This window comes from Heteronotia binoei, chromosome 13 (assembly GCF_032191835.1).
Source record: "Heteronotia binoei isolate CCM8104 ecotype False Entrance Well chromosome 13, APGP_CSIRO_Hbin_v1, whole genome shotgun sequence".
Lineage (NCBI taxonomy): Eukaryota > Metazoa > Chordata > Lepidosauria > Squamata > Gekkonidae > Heteronotia > Heteronotia binoei.
Window position 1 is genome coordinate 36,070,032 of NC_083235.1, and position 18,995 is coordinate 36,089,026.

At 42.3% G+C, this 18,995-nt stretch overlaps 1 protein-coding gene across 1 annotated transcript; it reads right to left on the reverse strand.

Moving 5' to 3' along the window:
* Positions 1 to 708: 708 nt before the first annotated feature.
* Positions 709 to 15,399, reverse strand: CDK2 (cyclin dependent kinase 2). The gene is made up of 7 exons (XM_060252730.1): positions 14,953 to 15,399; positions 11,886 to 11,963; positions 10,930 to 11,053; positions 9,844 to 10,014; positions 8,823 to 8,924; positions 5,334 to 5,537; positions 709 to 3,150 (listed from the first exon to the last, which is right to left on the reverse strand). The coding sequence occupies exons 1-7, from the start codon at positions 15,066 to 15,068 to the stop codon at positions 3,046 to 3,048; spliced, it is 900 nt and encodes a 299-aa protein (XP_060108713.1). The 5' UTR covers positions 15,069 to 15,399; the 3' UTR covers positions 709 to 3,045.
* Positions 15,400 to 18,995: the final 3,596 nt, after the last annotated feature.

The following is an 18,995-nucleotide window of genomic DNA, read 5'->3' on the forward strand; positions in this document are numbered from 1 at the left end:
TATCATCCTGAAACCATGGCCCCCCCTAACTGGTCCGTGGAAAGATTGCCCTTCACAAAACTGGTCCTTGGTGCCAAAAAGGTTGGGGGCCACTGCTCTAGAGCATAGCCCACCCTCTGCAGGGTACATACCACCCTCCCAATCACCTCAAGTCATTTGAGATCACTGCATTAAACCCACAGTAGCGTTTAGTTACAAGCTAACCAAATTTGTATATATTTGATGTCAACAGCATCAGGGCTTTTGGCTACAACATCCCAAATTCTGTAGCGGGATTATTTATTTATTAGGTTGATTTATATTCCGCCCTTTCCCATATGGGCTCAGGGTGGATCACAGTCACGGTAAAACAGTTAAAATACAACAATAAGTTAATAATATATGAATAAAACATAACTCAAAACCCACCCATTACACTTTGGGTGGGGATTATAAAATTTCTTCTTGGTTGGAAAGGGGGAATAGAAGATTAGCAACAGTGCAATCCCATGCAGTTATTCCAGTCTAAGCCTACTGAAAGTAATGCACATATACTGGAATAACTCCAGAGATTGCACTGTAGGACTCAGAACTTAAAATGGTGTAAGCCCACCCAACAATATGAACAATGGTTTAGAGAGAAATGGGGTTTTTTGCTCAGCTTACCTGCATTTACTGAATGTGATGAAAGAACTGTTTAGAACTTCTGTTTCAGGAGAAAGCCACACATTAAAACTAAAAAATATTTTAATGATTTATATACTAATTTTGCAATATTTTAGAAATATCTGTAAGAGAGTTACCACAAAGAAAAAGACAAAAATATAGTTTTTCTTATTTTAAAAAAACTTCAAGGTGCTTAGACTAACAAGTTTTATACAAATCCAGAAATCTGCTTTAAAACTAACAAGCCTTATAAATATAGAAATTCTTCCAATACAAAAGTATGTGTGTGGGGGTGGGGTGGGAATCATGAGTCCAAATATTGCATGTAGATAATATGGTTAAGAAAACCCCTTCTGATTTTAAAGTCTTTGTAATTATATGTTGCTGGTTGATGCTGGCATTTTTAAACTGTTACTGGATCTGAAACGTCCAAGTTACTGAGAGACAACCTATACATATTAGTCATTTTTGTATTCTGCCCTGACACGTTTGTCCATAGAGAAAACAGATAAGGATTCTTAAACATACATGAAGGATCAATACAAGTATGTTTCTATTCATGCAAGAAACAGTGGACACTTCACCCAAGAATAAACACTACGTATTAATAAGGGGGTAAAAAACAGCCCAGTTCCCGATCCTCACTGAATTGAATAGGGATACCCAGACTGCACCCTCTTAACACATGGAGAGAATCTTTTTGCAAAATATGCCAAAATCATCCTTTAAAATAAAATACAATCTGTTCCTCACTTTACAATGGCCTTAAATTGTACATACATTGCAGTATTTACTGAGAAGGTCTGCAGTTTTGTTTAGATTCTACAGAATTTGTCACAGATCAATCATAATTTCCTGCTTCAGGATTTAGCCTTTCTACTATAACTGAATGTTGGATTGCAAGTCAATTTACATTCTGCATTGCATTTTAATTCAATAACCAGAAGAGTTCAAATGTCCTCCAGATACAAAGGGGTGCAGTGAAAGAGATTTTGACATTTCAGCTCTTAAAGAGTTAGACCCTTGTGTTTACAATGCAAACTTCCTAGCTGAAAATAGATAATTGTATTATTCTGGCAACTGCTAATTAGATCTCTCTCACCTAGCAGAGAGAGAGAAAGAAGCAGTTTGAAATGTTATGCCTTTATCTTCACAAACCTTAATTTCAAATGCAAAAACAATTTTCTTTTTTTAAAAGAGTCTACATTTGAACAATATTTTGCTTGAAGCTAGAACAACTGTGCAGGCTTCCCCTGGCCAGGAGGCTGGTTATTTACAGAAAACGTATTTCAGAAAAATGAATGAGATGATCAACTGTGAAAAGACAGATTCGTAACAAGTATGAAATGGAGAAACATGGCAGTCAGATTTATGGCAATATTGCTCCATCCAGTCTTAATATGACCAGAAGCATAAGGAAAGATCTGCCAACTCATTGTTAAATGCAAGCACCAGACACTGGTCAGTAAGTTCTTAGAAGTGGACAGAATACTAGTAGGATATGTCTGTCTCCTTTTCTCCCTAGTAAACATTGTGGCAATTTCCTTTTAAGTATTTGGTGCATCTGTCAAAAAGAATTTTATGAAGCAGCTTTTAGCTGACTGGGTTATAAAGCCAGCTGATAATTGCAAGAGGATGAATTTGGCAGTCAAGCTATTTTTCTGAAGCTTTCTTCTGTGCCTCAGCCAGTGACCATCATAAACTACCATCAGGAAAAAACTGCTGAGCTAACCCATTGTTGGTGCAAAATGAATGTTGCAAAAAGGCCCTTAGCCCTAGAGTAAAATTCCTTCCTATTCATGAACAGTGAACAGTTAAGTGCCTAAATTTCACTGAAAACATCACATGGAAGGGAAAATTTTGCTAGCACCGGGAAGGTAGTACTCTACTAACCAGACTCCAATCCTATATTTAAAACCTAATGCTAATTTTGTCTGAATCAGAAAGTTGCTTGCTGGAACAAAGGTAAGTTCAACCTTGCACACAAGTTGAAGTGTGCTGACTGCCACTAGAGGCTCAGCTCTGGGCCATCCTGTTGACGAAGCAGCAGCAAAAGAGGTGCATTGTGATATGCTCAGTGCAGTAGACACTGTAACAAAAAAGAGGAACAAAATTCACTGGGAATTTTTAAAAAGCTGAATAAAAAAAGATATCCCTTCAATTTGAGTTTCTGCAGTTGATGGATCTGGAGTCTCATCTCTCCTCATGCAAAGTGAGTTTGGATCACCAACCTCAGTACCTTAAGAGAATCCGGGTGTAAAACTCCAAAAAGGCAAAGGCTATGGCAAACTCGACCTCCAGTACTCCATGCAGCTCTTAGCTGGGAAGTTAAGTGCAAGCAACTGGTGTGGTCCAAAAAAGGGGCACATTGCAGAATCCACAGCACGCCATGATCCTGTCTCACAAGCGAAGATGCGGCACAGCTTTGGTAACATCACGGAAGAAGGGATGGTTGAGTGCAGTCTTTGCAGAGATCCTTTTATTGGGGTCATAATGCAACATTTGCTAAAGAATGAAGAGGGAAAAGTTACAGGAATGCACAGGAAACAGAAATGGACAACCAACATTTTTTGTTTTCGGGGACTTCGAAGGAAGACTTATTGGAGATAAATATTTGACTTCATTGGGGAACACAAATGTGGTTGAACACCTTAATTGACCACCAAAGGCAGAAAGACTGCAAGCAACACAAAAAAATGACATTGCTGAAGAAAACAGCAAGAAAATGAGTTAAGTATGAGCGAAACCAACAAGTGTTCAGGATAGGCAAAATTGCCACTGCACAGTGGCAACTCTCAAGAATATGATTTTATGTTGCTGCCTAAAGACTGCTAGATTCTGGAGAAGTGGAACTTGCGGGACAACTCATGCTCAGTACCTAACAAAACCATGTTTGATTTTACTATAGAAAACTATCTTGTAACACTTGAGGAAAGCATCATGACATGAAATGCAAAAGAAATGCATTTTTTGTCTTCGTGCTCCTTCAGCCACAAACAGTTTTTGCATGGTCACCCAACACCACCTTAACCTGCTAAGCACAGAATCTGAATGGTCAAAGATGCATCTATGCACATCATGGGTTTTTAAAAAGTAAAATGGGTAACCTAACCTATGTGAGGGACTATGAGTACACCACCACCAGAGTGATTACTCTGTGACTACACTACACAGAACCAGAGGCAGAGAAGTTCAGTTCTCTTTAAAAAAATAAAATGGTAAACTTTTAGACCAAAAGGATGCAAAAGGTAAGGATGACATATTGCAAATGATGTCTGGACACATTTAGAAGAACAATTTCCAAAAATTTTGAAGGCAAGGGAAAAAACATTTTCCAGAAAAAAGACATTTTTAAAAAAATTGAAAAAATGCAATATTAGTACTCTTTACAGATAAAGTCACTTTTGTTACTCTGGGAACATAAAATGCAGTGTGCATATATTGATGACATAAAAACGTCATGTTTGATATAGTAAAGCACACCTTATTTAGAAAATAATAACAAACTGAATTTACTTGTTTACATTTTTTTTCGTTACAAATGAATTACATGGTCTTGAAATGTAAAGAACACCTGAACTATAAAGAACATCTTTTGCCAGTTTATGATAGCAGGCAAAAAACCCAACCATAATAAAAACCAAATTAACTGCCAACATAAAACCAAGAACATTATTTTATCTATTTTAATTCTCCTACTCCATAAAACAAACAGCTGAGGGGACAAAACAGATCCACCAACTATACCAACAAGATGAAGCCCACAAACAAAATGGATACTGAAGCCTTTTTTCATCTCTTGGGACAACTGCGGTGCCCCCTACTAGACAGAAATGCATCTTTCGCGTTCATTTGAGAATTGTATCCTCAGTATTTGAATTGTATTCCAGCATTTGCTTATTCTCAATGTACTGTGATTACAATGATTTGATAATTTACAGTCTTACATAAAAGTCTTCATGTTACATAGTTTTTAGAAATAATATTGGAGTTTTAAATATACGAACATCTAGCCATAAGTATGTTATTTATCGTTGTAAAAGAAAATATCCCATCATTTTTTTAAAAAAAAAGCTGCAGAAAAAGAGGGCAAAAAACCCCGTTCTCCCAATTTTTCCATTTCCCCCCCCCCAGGCTTTCCCATCTCTAGAGACATTTGAGAAATCAGAGTTATTCATGCCATTTTCTAATCTTCCCTTTCTTCCACCCAAAGAACCCAAAGGCATCTTATACAGATCTGTTATCCAGGCAATGACCAAATCCAGACCTGCTTACCTTCAGCAATGTGACAGCACTGTGCTCCTCCCAACCTTACTCTAGAACCCAAGCAGAAGCCACATTCTTTGGAAGCAGGGTTTTAGCACCCTCATGTCCTTCTCTTGGGACAACTGCAGGCCCCCTGGAGACAGAAATGCATCTTTCTCTTGCATTTGAGAATTGTATGCTCAGTATTTGAATTGGATTCCAGCAGCCAACTGAAGGAAACATATGCAAATACGCTTCATTCACATAATCTATGCAATCCATCTTTTCTGGCTACAGAAAACACTGGAACCTGGGGAAGTTAGCATAGTGAGCACTCCCTGAGCACTCCCATTCCACTAAGTTATGCACAAACTTAATACTGTATTTTGCTTCCTCAAAACTGAAGGCCTCTTTTCCCTTCTTCATACTGCCTAAATACTCACCGCCAGAAGTTTCCTGCCCTCCTCATCCAGGGGTGGTACCACCTTACTGAAATCCTGCCGAGCCCACTTGGGGAAGCTGGGTTTATAGTCAGGCATGGATGTGACACCAGGCCACACAGTCTCATCCGGAGTGCCCAATGTGCGGAAGATGCGGAACAGCTGGTCAATTTCTGAGTCCCCTGGGAAAAGAGCTCTACGGGTGATCTATTCAGGAGGAGAAAGACAAATCAGGGCCATGGGTTTAATGCTTTATCCAGCCATCCCTTCTTACATTCACTGCAGATATAAAATGACTATGTTCCCACATACCCAAAGGTAAAGCAGAGCTGGGAGGAATTTTACCAATGTTTGCCAGTTATCCAACACTTTAGTGTGCAAAGGTGCCTATCTTTCCAAGCATCACTGAATTCATTTTTAAAGTCTCCTTTACAGAGGAGAAAGAGATTCAGAGATATTCACTTGCTCAATGACACAATGACATGAAAGAGACAAGAGACATACATCTATGCCTAACCAGATTCAACCATATCGCTTAGAGGCTCAAACAGATACGAGGAATCCAAATTCAAATGCTCTAATTTATTAGTGCCCCCATTCACACACAAAGCAGTTGTTTCCTAGCAATGTCACTCTTAAGGATATGCACATGCACCTACCTCTCCAATAAAACCAGAGCTGCTCTAATCCATGTCCTAGTAACCTGCCAGCCAGACTACTATAATGTGTTCTATGTGGGGCTGGCCTTCAAAATGCTTCAGCAAACAAAGAATGAGCCACTCTGATTTATGCTCATCTCTCCTTGCTTTCAGTTTGCTTCTGGACATGATGCAAAGTGGCACTGGTTACCCACAGAACCTTAAATGACCAATCCCTTCACACCTTTCAATTTTTATTTGAGATATTTTTCTCCACAAAGGGGACCCAAAGTGGCTTACAACATCATTTCACCTTCCTTCATTTTGTCCTCACAACCACTCTGTAAGGTAAATTAAGCTGAAAGGGAGCGACTGATCAAAAGTCACTCAGCAAGCTTCCATAGCAGTATGGGGATTTAAACCCAGCGCTCTCAGGTCCTAGTCCCACACTCTTAACTGCTACACCATGCTGTAATAGAATCTTATGCCATGATCTCCATTAAGTGAGGTAAGGCAAACATTTCAGAGTCCATCTAGATCAGTACTGTTTACTCAAACTGGCAACAGCTCTCCACATTCTCAAGCAGAAAAAGATCTTTCCCAACTTTGCTAGCCAAGATCCTTTTAAATGGAGATGCCAGGGGTCAGATTTGAGACCTGCTTCATGCAAGGCCTGTTTGCTACCACAGAGACATGATCAATTGATCCCAATCAATTCAGGCTCCAAGCAGCCCTTTTTTCCTGTGTAGTTCATACTCTATGCCTGGAAGGTCTACCTAAAACCACCCCTCTGCCTAACTGTAGAAATAAAAAGCAAGGGCTTTTTATATCTACAGGCTTTCCCTGGTTATTGAATTTACTGTTGCTACCTCTTGAATTCAGATTAATTTTAAAATATTTTAGGCTAGGTTGTTTTAGGGACACCCAAAGTGGTTTTTAAAAATAAAAATACCGAAAAATGCCTCACATATAAACCCCTCAGTTATACCTCACAAAAAAGTCAAGCACTAAACACACCACAGAGACCTGCCAAATGTAAACTAAAATACACATACTTTCTATTTCTTGTGAAAGATGGAAAAGTATCAATGGGCAGGGCATTCCAGCATGTGGGGAACTATAGCAGCAGAGGCTTCCCAATTTTCTAAACTGACATACAGAGCCAGGCCTGATTTCTTGTACTGACTTTATAGACTAAATATTTATACTGCTTTAATTTTGTAGGTCACTTTGAGCACCTTTCTACAGAAAAGCAGCAAAAACAAGTATCTCTATATTTTTAATAATGATAAATGTGTCAAAGGGTGCAGGTAACCCTCTTTGCCAAACAAATACTGCAGGGTGTTCCAGCTCACAGAAGGTTATATAGATTTCCAGGAAAGGAATGTTAGACCAGAAAGCTCCCATGGAAATCATTCCATAGCTCCAGCTCCCTGGCTGACGCACAGCCTTCTGCATGTGACAGTTATTTGGAATTCAAGAATACCCACACAGCCCACAGGGAAGGAAGCAGCCTTCCCAAAGCCATGGTTCAGGCCTCAGAAGGCAGCCCACAACAGATCTTGTCTGTTTCCCCCTTCCCAATTCTGTGAAGGCTTCTGCTCCAGGGAAAGGTGATGACATAAGCTGCTTCCTCCCCCACAAGTCAACTGATTCTCATCAGCAGGTCTTCACAAGGCAATGAAGTGGGGAGCGTTTTATCTGGCCTGACCGCTGCTTCACACACAGAAATCCATGAATGAAGATTCAAAAGCCTTCTGACAGCCAACACACACTGGAGCATCACTGAGCTTACAGCATTAAAATGTTCCAGGCAATATCTATGTGACTCCATTCAAGCTGCGTTTTTTTAAAAAAAAAATTGTTACACATTTCACGTTTATGGGTAGAATTTTAAATTGTTTTACTGATGTACTTGTGTAACAGCTACTGAGTTACAAAGCAGGGTTGTGTGCAAAGCCTGCTCTTTCAACGATTGAAGGGACTTTCCAGCTCTGCGGCACATAAAGGTGTATTTGCCCCGAGCCAGACCAATGGTCCCTCTGGTCCAGTTGTCAGCTTTGACTGACATCTAGGATATCAGGCAGGCATCTTCCACAGATCTTTCTTATTTATTTATTTATTTTATGATTTATATCCCGCCCTTCCCAACAAGTGGCTCAGGGCGGCTCACAACACAAAATTTCATATAAATAAGATTTAAGCATAAAAACAGTTAAAATAATTAATACATTTAAAATTTTAAGACATTTAAACCATTTAAAACATTAGGGACAGCAGAATTCTAGTATAACCACACTTGGTTTCTTGTACCAGCTAGTTATAGGCCAGCTGGAAGAGGGTTGTCTTACAGGCCCTGCGGAACTGACCAGGGAAAAAAGCTGAGTTCTGACCTATAGTAGCTAAGCCCTGTAAGAGAAACCAACCAGACTTTTTACATACTTTTTTTAAAATGGCATAATGGGGATGCGGGGAGAGATGCGATGCAACATAGAAAAGTAACCTCCTCCCTCCCAAGAAAAAAACCTAGATCAGTAAAGTAATGGGCCTGGTTTAGGTGTATATACATTACGCTTTCCTGTGTGTGAGTTTCACTTTCAAGTGAGTATGTCTTTCCAGATTTCCTTTATAGTCTACCACAGGGGTAGCCAAACAGTAATGGATTCACATCTTCACTCCTTCTCCAAGATTATTGGTCCAAAGGTAGAACTTTGTTAGAAACTGGAAACTTCAGAACGATAAACCCATAGGTTTTCTGCCCATATAAACCCATAGGTTTTCTGCCCTGTACCACAGCCTGCCCATGACCACTTTGCTTCCCAATACCTCTTCCATTTCCCTAAAGTATACATACCATTTCTGCAAAGATGCAACCCAGACTCCAGATGTCTACAGCTGTTGAGTAATATTTGCAACCAAGTAGAATTTCTGGAGCCCGATACCAGAGGGTCACCACCTGGGGTAAAACATAACGATAATTCACTTCTCACCTGTCCTACCTGTGTAACGATTAGATAACAAGCTTTTCACTGTTACTCTCTGCAGGCAGGGGCACAGAGAGTATAGGCCGGGAAGAAGATCTTAACAGCTGGATAGATCTTTCCCTGGTCAAGGTCACAAGTTATTTTGAATACAGTCTACGTCCTTTCTTCCTTCCCCTCCTCCTCCCAAAAAACATATTTTAAAACAAAACAGCATTTTCCTCCCCAACTACCAACAATTGAAAATGGGCATCAAATCATGGAGCCCTGACCCAGGCAAGCCCAGTCTCGGAAGTTAAGCAGGCCAGACCCTGGCAAGCACATACACACAAAAATAACACCCCAAAAATCACCATCCTGGGCTACTAGAACACTACCTTTACGTTCCAGATCTTAACAAAACAGCACTTTTAATTTCCAAGCTACTTCACAGCATTAAGTTTGCTGATGCTTTCATGAAATATGAGCACAGCTTGCTCTCTTTCTCATAGTTGTGTACCCTCTCTCTCAATCACAGCTTCTTAATGACAAGCCCTGATGGCTTCTGGATTATTCATTCATTCACACATATGAAAAAGACATAGCTTACAGAACTCCACTCTAACCTACAGGTTGTGAGATGATTCTATTTGAGGAACAGAATGTGAAAAATCAGCAGTCTCAGACTAGATTCAAAATTCTAGGCCAGGTTGTTGCGGAGATCTCTGTGTTGTAGATATGGGGGGAAAGTCACCCTATGTGCCATCCCATGAATCCTATCAGCTTTTGGGTAACAAGGCAACCAACTTGATAACAAGGATGAAATTTTTTTTGAAAGGTGGTTATGTGGAAAGCCCACAAATCAATCAGACAACAGACTACAGCTCATGCAGGAAGAAGCTTGAAGATGCTCACCTCATGGGTATAGGTTCGCACTGGCACGCCAAATGCTCGGGCAAGCCCAAAGTCAGCCAGTTTTATTGCTCCCTCAGCATTGATCAGCAGGTTCTGTGGTTTGAGGTCACGGTGGAGCACACGATGTGAGTGGCAGAAGGCAAGACCTTGCAGAAGCTGGAACAGGTAGCTCTACGGAGAGGTACAAGAGAGTTGAGAAATAATAGCTGCACAAACCAAAAAACTGCCTCTTACAGACATAACTTTGACTTAAAGAGCTGATGGTACCAACCCAAGCACCCTCCAGTCACCTGTGTTTTGGCTGTAGCCTCTGAAGATGATTCATTAACCCTGAATCCATTCCCATAATTATCTTTAGTTCATCATGGCATTTAAAAAAATAAATGTAACGATGGGAGGGGATTTAGGTCATATGTGCCAGAACTCTGAATCATCCTAAGTGGCTATACTCAGAGGTCCCAAGTGGCCAAAAGGGGCTCGGTTTATTGGCTTATTCAGTGTTTGATTGGCTTATTTGGGCTTTTTTTTAACATTTGCCTTTAGTTTTTGAGTTGTCTGAAAAGAATCATGGCAGAGATTAGGTTGTTGTTTTTTGTCATAGTCATAAGCATTAGAAATGTGAAAGCACAAGTCAAGGTAACACTGCAGCCACAAAAGAGGAGTGTTATAGGGCTCAGTGGAATGATCTTCAGTCCACTGGGTCACACAGATCTCAGTAGGTTTGATGCTATCCATAAAGGGAGACCAAGGTGAAAATATCATGAAGCCATATGAACTCCATCCAGAGCGATATCTAAGTGTGATTCAAAAGCAAGCCAGACCAAGCTTTTATTCATGCCTACTGATATGCATGCATGCGTGGGTGGCCTGAATGTGCTCACAGTAGCTCTTGCAGGAACAGGAACTTCCTCGTCTACTTCAAAGGCAGCGTCAGCCCTCTGTGTGTGCATTCCATTCTGCACACAAGCCATCCTCAAAGCTGAAGTAAATGAGAGAAGCCTGTGCAGGTGGGAGCACATTTGTTCTCCTGTGATTAGCACGTCCGGGGCCCAAGAATAACTTTATTTTCTCCCTGTAGTTGGTCACCTTGATAAGGGGCAACTCTACACCACTGATAGAAGTCGAAGAATCCATGAACTTCTTGAGGTCCTGATTCAGAAATTCAAAGACCAAGTACAGTTTGTTCTCCGTGTGGATCACATCCAGCAACCTGGGAAACCGAGGAAAGGGGCAGAAGAACAAACAAAAAGAATAAAAGTTTAATAAGGAAATGCTGAAGCAAAATATGGCTAATGCCCTAATGACTGCCAAGTTCCTATCCTCAAGGAAGAGACTAGGGATGTTCAAGAAGCCCTTGCAGAACTGAGATTAGCAGAAATCAAATTACTGGCCAAGATCTGTCCCTTTTCTGACTGACTTTTCTGGACTTGGCCAATATCAGATATAGTACACTGGATGGGTGACATGATCTCTATGGGGCTAGCAACATGTTAGGCTTTTCTACAGTGTGCATCTGGGTTCCCTGATAACTTTAAGATATCAGCTGCAAACTTACACTGAGAATTCAAGCCCCAGGTCTGTGGGACCCTCTCTATTCAATCTGGAACTGCAGCACACAGGGAGATGGGGCTTCAGCTTTTCCCTCTGTGCTATTTTCCCATCCTAAAACAGCCCTGGGGTTGTTATTTTTCCCACTGGGGAAACCCATGTGTATCCCATCAGTCAGCATTTAGCCCCCTCCCCACCCAAAGCTAACAGCATCCCTCTAGGGATATTTCAAGTCAGGAAAATGGCACTTGGTGAGGGTGGCATTTAAGATCTCTCCACAGTCCCAACCCACACTGGGTACTCCTTGCACTTGGGACCTAAGATTCCTTTGAGAACTCACAGCTGATATCTGGCTGAAAGTCCCAGGGACAACAAATGGAAAACCTCAGGTGTAGTTAGACTGGACTTTCCGAAGTATAGTTGATAGGTGGAAGATGCAGAACTGTATTCTTGTAAATGAATCCAATCTCTACAGGATTCCTCCAACTACTTACTTGACGATGTTGGGGTGGTTAAGTTCCTTGAGCAGAGAGATCTCCCGGATAGCTGTGCTTGGAACACCTTCCGTCTCCCTGTAAGCAAAGAGGGAAGACAAGGAGAGAAGGGGCAAGGTTTAGGCTGCAATACTGAGCTAGCCACGGCTTTACTCCATGGATGCTAAGAGGTACAAAATTGAGCAATATAATATGGACAGCCACTCAACAAAGACATACAGTATTGTGGTTTTGCTCAGGGGCTTCCAGATTAGCATTCCTCTACAGTTAGACTGGATGTTATCAAGCAGACAGAGGAGCATTCCTGGCACCCAGGGCTTTTCCACCAATGGGGTAGGGTCCATCTAAGTACAGGCAGATTATCGTTTGCAGATATTAACTTTCCTAACTCCTTCCCACAGAGCTTATTGTGCCTTCCAGCTGTGTCAGAGGAGTTTAACAGGCACCCAGAATGAATACCAGGGATTAGCCAAAACCAGCCTCCTTTTTTCACCTGCACAAAATGCTATTAGTATCTACTTCAATGGAAGCTACTGTTTGTTGACAGCACTGTTGCATACCTCAGCTAGAAATGTAAGATGACTTTGCATATAAATTGTCTGTGCATATATGCCGATCAATACTAAACTTTTGAGTGGAGTCACAAGCATCATCTTACCACATCTGATGATCAAGAACCCTGGAAATGCTTAGTAATTACCAAACATCCAACAATACTGTTTGTTAAAATCATAAGACCTCAATGCAGTAAGGGGGGGGGGGGCGCTTGATATTTGTACTCCAGCTACTGAAACAATCAAATATACCATGCTTGCAATGTCATATTCACAACTACAAAGACTAGTAACTTAAAAAATTAAAAGCAAACGGGCAGAACCATAAGAAGCATAAACAGTGTTGTAAAACTACATATTGTCAACAGAGTCGGTTTCCTCTCGTTTTACCAGACACAACTACAGCAAATAGTGTGGACAGAGCCACACACCTCTTCCAATGGGACAGCTATTTCTAAATGCAGCTAATTAATCTATTAGCAACACCAGTGAAGTCCTCATTGATTTCAACTATGAAACCAATTCTGTATTTTTCAGCTGTGATCTCTTTCTGTATAACAATGCATATTCAGCTGTTAACTGAAAAGATTACCTATTCCTAAACTCATATTTTGGTTCACTATAGATAGCTGCATACCCTTAGTTTCTGGGATCGCAGTACAAAATAGTTTTTTAATAAGCTGAGTTCACTGCACATTTTTAAAAAAACAAGCCAGGTGTTTGAACAGCTCCGAAATTATGCAAATAATTCCCCAATGGGGCTGTTCTGGCCCATGAAAATGGCATGTGGGGAGCAGGTGCCCCCCCATGCAGCAGTCCCAAACCAATTTAAAAATGACGTTTCCTGCCGCTTCTGTGTGATTGCAGGGGAAATGAGCTAGATCCAGGTTCTCCATACTGCACTCATTAAAAAATGTATTGTGCAGGCTGACCCTTCAAGTTAACTTAGTAACAAAAAAAGATACTGGGTGGATTTCACCTAGACAAATTTTAGTTCCACTGCAATATAAGAATGCACAGGGTTCAGCAGCCACTAAACCAACTGAGATGACAAACAGTAATAAAGATCATGTTTATGCAGAGTGCTTTCCCACCACCACACATATGGAGTTCAATAGCTGCCTTACAATATAGACTTCAGCCTGCATTGCAAAAATCCACCAATGAGTTTGAGCTCCCCATTTATCCCTTAGAGCTACCGGTATTTACACATTACTTTGGAATGGATTCCATAAAGGCTAGCTACAGCCAGGTTTTCCAAATGTATACAGTTAGACCTTGTTTTGCTATCCAAGGTTCCAGCATCAGGCAATTGTTCCACACCCAATAAAACAATAGCAAATGGAACAAGCAGAGTCCTTGCTTAGATAACAACCTACATTAGAAAAACACAGTGGGGGTAGGAACTACTGGATCGTTGCAAGGTTCTCTCTCGCCAACAGTGTATGCTGACATTTACTTGGAAAAAGCTCCATTCGCTTGGAAAAGGCTGGCCTAGCTCCTAATTTTAGATCTATGGAAATTTTCAATAGTGGCTCAGAGATGGATGGAAAGTCACTCTGCACATGCTCAGAGCTGCTCTTCTTTTCAGTCAACAATCCAAACTGTTCAATGAGGGAGGAAATTTAACATCTCCCCAGAGGTTTCAGAAGCAGCTTGTGATGCGCAGTAACAGGGAACCTAAACTCCCGTTTGTCACTCGCCATGCCCAATTTTTCTATTGCCATTCATCCCACACGCAAAAAATCAGCTGGCTTTCTACAGCAGCCCATTAAATGTATACATCGAGCATAAAGATAGGCAATCTCTCCCTATGCAGCTAAACAGCCTCGGGATTTCCTTCCCGCTCTCTTCTTTACCCCTCTTCGCAAAGGCCTCATTCCGTTTTCATCGCCATCTACGTGTTTAAAAACTTCCAGCACCCTGCCCTGGGGCAACCCGGCATTTCCACTTATGGAAAATCATCATCTTATTAAAACAGAACACGCAGACGGCTCTTATCGCCCTCGAATCACTTTCCTAGGACTTCAGCAAGCGCTAGAGGGCGGCGAGGAGAGAAGGGACCCTCCTCCTCTCGCAGGAGAAGTCAGTCTCGAGGAACAAGCAGGGGCGCAGAAGACATGCTCCGGTCTGCAGGCGGAGGAAGGACCAAGCTAGCAGGCTCGGATTACACACACACGCACGCACTTTTCCCAGGTCCCTTTGCTCGGCGTCACCCAGCCATTCATTAGAAGGGAGGGGGGAATAATAGCTGCCGTGCAGCGCCTTCCAAACAAACAAATTTATGCTTGCACAAACTTTAGGGAGTCAAAGCCCTTTGTCAAATGCTTGAAGAGAAACACACACTAAGAGCCATTCATGGGCGCCAAAGAGAGGGTCAGATTATTCTTTCTGCTCCCTCCCAGCCGCTTCAGACAGCAGAGGCTAGGCTAGCCTCCCCCCACCCTGCCGGGTTTCTGCCTGGTTTTGAAGGGCTGGGTGGTCCATAAGGGGGAGAGTGGCTCGGAACTCACGTATCCAGGCGGATTTTCTTCAGCGCCACCACCTCGCCGGTGACTTTGTTCTTCGCTTTATAGACCACGCCGTATGTCCCCTCCCCGATCTTCTCCACTTTCTGGAAGTTCTCCATGGAAGGAGAAGCCGGCAACGATGCGTCCCAGCTTGCCTTCGAGACCCCAAGAGGTCAGGGGAGAGAAAAGAAGGCAGGAGGAATGAGCCAGCGAGGTCCAGGCGGGGCACCGAGCAGAGGTCGAAGGGCCGGCCGGGTGGTGGACGGTGCGTTCGGAAAAAGCCAGGCTCGCCACGCGCCCACCAGACGCGGATGGAACGTTCCGTGTATTTTGACTCGACAGTTGGCGGGTCGCTTTTTCTCTCCCCCCAACCCCCTTTTTTTCCCGCGCGCGGAGAGATCAAATTTGCAACAAAGCTGTCCTGTCCAAGTCCCCGCCTCCTGCCCAACCGCTTCCCGCGTTCCTCTCGCCCCGCCTACCCTTCCATCCTATTGGCTGCGACGCGCGCTACGAAGCACGTTGAGCAAGGGCGGGAGACGCGGGAGTCTGCTCAAAGGGCTTCGAATGTCCACCCGCAGCACTTGCCAGAGGGGAATGGGTGTGTCAGTGTTGTGTTTTTATAGGTTGTGATCACACGCCGTAAATAATGCTGTTTCAGTCCACTTTCCAACAGGATTTTACTGTGTGAACTGGCAAGATCCAGTTAGAAAGTGGATTGAAACAAACTGCACTATTTAGCATGTGTTATGTATATTTAGCATATGTGGGGCGGACAACTTAGACATGCAGTGAGTGTTTCAGCTCTTACCTTTCTCAGTAACCCCAGTGATTTTCAGAATAACTACTTTTCTGATGGATTTCATTTTGTCTGTTTGTTTTAATTAATGTTTGTGTTTTACATTTTGTTGTTAGCAGCCTCCAGAAGACATGCAATGAGAAATACTTTGATTAACTGGCAGTGCAGCCTTAGTCGCTCCAGTCCAAGCCCAGAATAACCCTGCTCTAGAGCTGCATTATAATTTACTAACTGGGAGACCTTTTTTGAAAAAATGTACCATGAACTAAAAATATATCAAAATCAGCAAATATCAGCAGATTTAATCAACCACAGATCAGTTTCCAAAGATCCTTTTTTGAACATCAAAGATTTCAGGTTTTCATGGCTGGTAACATCATTAGGGTTTGTAGAATCTTTCGGGCTCAAGTGCCATGTTCTACTGGAGAAAGTTTTCCTTCCAGACGTTTTGTTCTCAGCTGCGGAGAACATCCTCAGTGGCATTGCAGCCGGAGCAGGCGCTCTGACCTTCTTGGCTGGTGTGCATTGAGTGGGGCCAGGGCTGCTGGAGAGCTGCTATTTATAGGCTGGAGGGGGTGTGATGAAAGGGCAATTGGTTTGTGGATGTGCCCATTGTTTGTTGGGGCTTCCTGGAAGGGTAGTGATAAGGAAACTGGCTGTTGAATGTGACCATTGTTCTGTGTTAATTGCTGGGAGGGTTGGAAGGGGTGTGAAGATAAGGAAGATGGTTGTTGACTGTGCTGATTGTTCTGCGTAATGTGCTGGTTGTTCTGTGACTTTCTGCAATTTATAGTCTGTAGGGTGTTTTGCAGAGCTGGGTACCAAGATTGGTGGATGAAAATGCCTTCTTCCTTTCTGTTAAAATTGTGCTGGTGTTTGTAAATCTCAATTTACAATCTCAATCTTTGAGATTTGTAAATCTCAATAGCTTCTCTGTTCAGGCGGGTATGATAATGTGAGACCGTAGAGACTTCTACGGTCTCACATTATTATACCCACCTGAACAGAGAAGCTATTGAGATTTACAAACACCAGCACAATTTTAACAGAAAGGAAGAAGGCATTTTCATCCACCAATCTTGGTACCCAGCTCTGCAAAACACCCTACAGACTATAAATTGCAGAAAGTCACAGAACAACCAGCACATTACACAGAACAATCAGCACAGTCAACAACCATCTTCCTTATCTTCACACCCCTTCCAACCCTCCCAGCAATTAACACAGAACAATGGTCACATTCAACAGCCAGTTTCCTTATCACTACCCTTCCAGGAAGCCCCAACAAACAATGGGCACATCCACAAACCAATTGCCCTTTCATCACACCCCCTCCAGCCTATAAATAGCAGCTCTCCAGCAGCCCTGGCCCCACTCAATGCACACCAGCCAAGAAAGTCAGAGCGCCTGCTCCGGCTGCAACGCCACTGAGGATGTTCTCCGCAGCTGAGAACGAAACGTCTGGAAGGAAAACTTTCTCCAGTAGAACACAGTACTTGAGCCCGAAAGATTCTACACACCCTAATGATCTTTTTTGAACAGTTCAGCCTTACAATTCATCCTTAAGCAGCCATTTGAAAGGACTGCGGATGTCTCCCAGAAAGTTCCAGTATGAACTGAAATCATCTTTCTAACCTTCTAGGACGGCGGCATTGAACTCATTTGTTACGAGGGACGGATCTGACATAAATGCCACTTTGTTGGACCAGGCTGTGCGTGCCATAAAATGTAACATCCAGTACTGGAGATATAAACTTTATAAAGATTATTTCAGATGTCAAGTGGCAATAGCCGGTGAATGAGAGATACCAGCGTTGATAATGAGACCAAAAACCTAGGTCTCAGTTCCATCCAGAAGGATTCGAAAGAATAAATGGGCATGTCTGATATTAGCAACCACAACATTCAGTTGCTGACCTAAGAGTCACAATGCTCTTACAAAGGAATTGCAAAGGGAGATTGGAAAGAGAAACTGCTGAATTGCAATTGATAATGAAGTTCAAGATAATGCATCCTCCTGGACTGAACTGAGAGCTAGTTTTCCTGTCTCATTACCAATGAGTGCTATTATTTTGCATTTGAAATCACTCCACTCTCCAAGATACAAGGACCAATCCAAGTGTTCTCATTCCTAATCATGGGAGGTTTTTTTTAAAGAAAATAAATTTATATAGGGACAGAGAAATCCAATCTTTTTGTTTAGAAACAAAACAATAACAGCTTTTCAGAATAAGCCAAAATAATTTGTTCAATGTACATTGTGTTTGCCAGAAGAATCCATCCACGCACCCACCCTCCAAATAAGTGTGCTTGCACACAAACCTTATACCTGGAATAAAACATTGTTGGTCTTGAAGTTGCTATGGGACTCTCTTTCCTCCCCCGCCCTTCCTCCCCAAAAGAGGAGGAACAACCCTGGAGAAGGAAGCAGAAGCAGTGTGTGTGTGTAAAAGACAGAGAGGGGGCTTTTTCATATCCGTTCTGCACAAAGCAGGAAGCAGCCATGGAGCCTTCTGTGTGTGTGTGAGAGAGAGAGAGAGAGGCAGGAAGCAAAGAGCTACTGAGGGACCTGGGGAAAAAGCAAGCTATGGTGTGACTGCAGCAGACCTGGGAAAGGAAGCAGAAGAAGGAAGTTGCTTGGGGGCAGATTTGAGCCCTGTGTGGGCCAAATGTGGCCCCTGTTAATGTATGGTGTTGAGCCCTGTGTTGTGATAAGCAGCTGGTGCTCTTAGGAACATATACCAGGAGGAGATCCAACCAGCATGAAGCTCCCAGGCCATTAGGAGCTCTGCAGTGCTGGTCAATCACAGCCTTCTAAATCCATCAGAGTCAATGAGCCTAGAGTTGAAATTCTGCTCAGGATAGCACTGTTAAAAAATTCAGACTTGTACTTGAAATTGAATTCAGAAGTGAATGACAGCCAGTGTATACATTTCAAGATCTTTTGCTAGTTCCTGGCAGTTGCCAAGATGATGTGTTCTGTAGTAGCTAAAGTTTCTGAGTTGTCTTCAAGGGAAGCTCCATTTATGATGTATTTACAGTAATCTAGTCCTGAGATGTCAGTAGCAGTGATCAGCTAACAGGATTGGCCATCGCCTGGAGGGGGCAATTTCCGAGCTAGATGTAGCTGAAAGAATGTTCCATCATTTACAGTATTTATTATAATTACATTTATTACTTGTTCTTAGCTGCCTGGAGCCCCAGATTGGGGGGAGGACAGTATACAAATTTAATTAATAAATTGATTAAT

Excerpts from the sequence above, each read along its gene's own strand:
- CDK2 (XM_060252730.1), bottom strand. The coding sequence starts at position 15,068 with ATGGAGAACTTCCAGAAAGTGGAGAAGATCGGGGAGGGGACATACGGC. Across the intron at positions 10,015-10,929 it reads TAGAGTTGCCCCTTATCAAG|AGCTACCTGTTCCAGCTTCT; the intron begins GTGACCAACTAC and ends ACCTCTCCGTAG. Across the intron at positions 5,538-8,822 it reads GTTGCATCTTTGCAGAAATG|ATCACCCGTAGAGCTCTTTT; the intron begins GTATGTATACTT and ends CCTCCTGAATAG.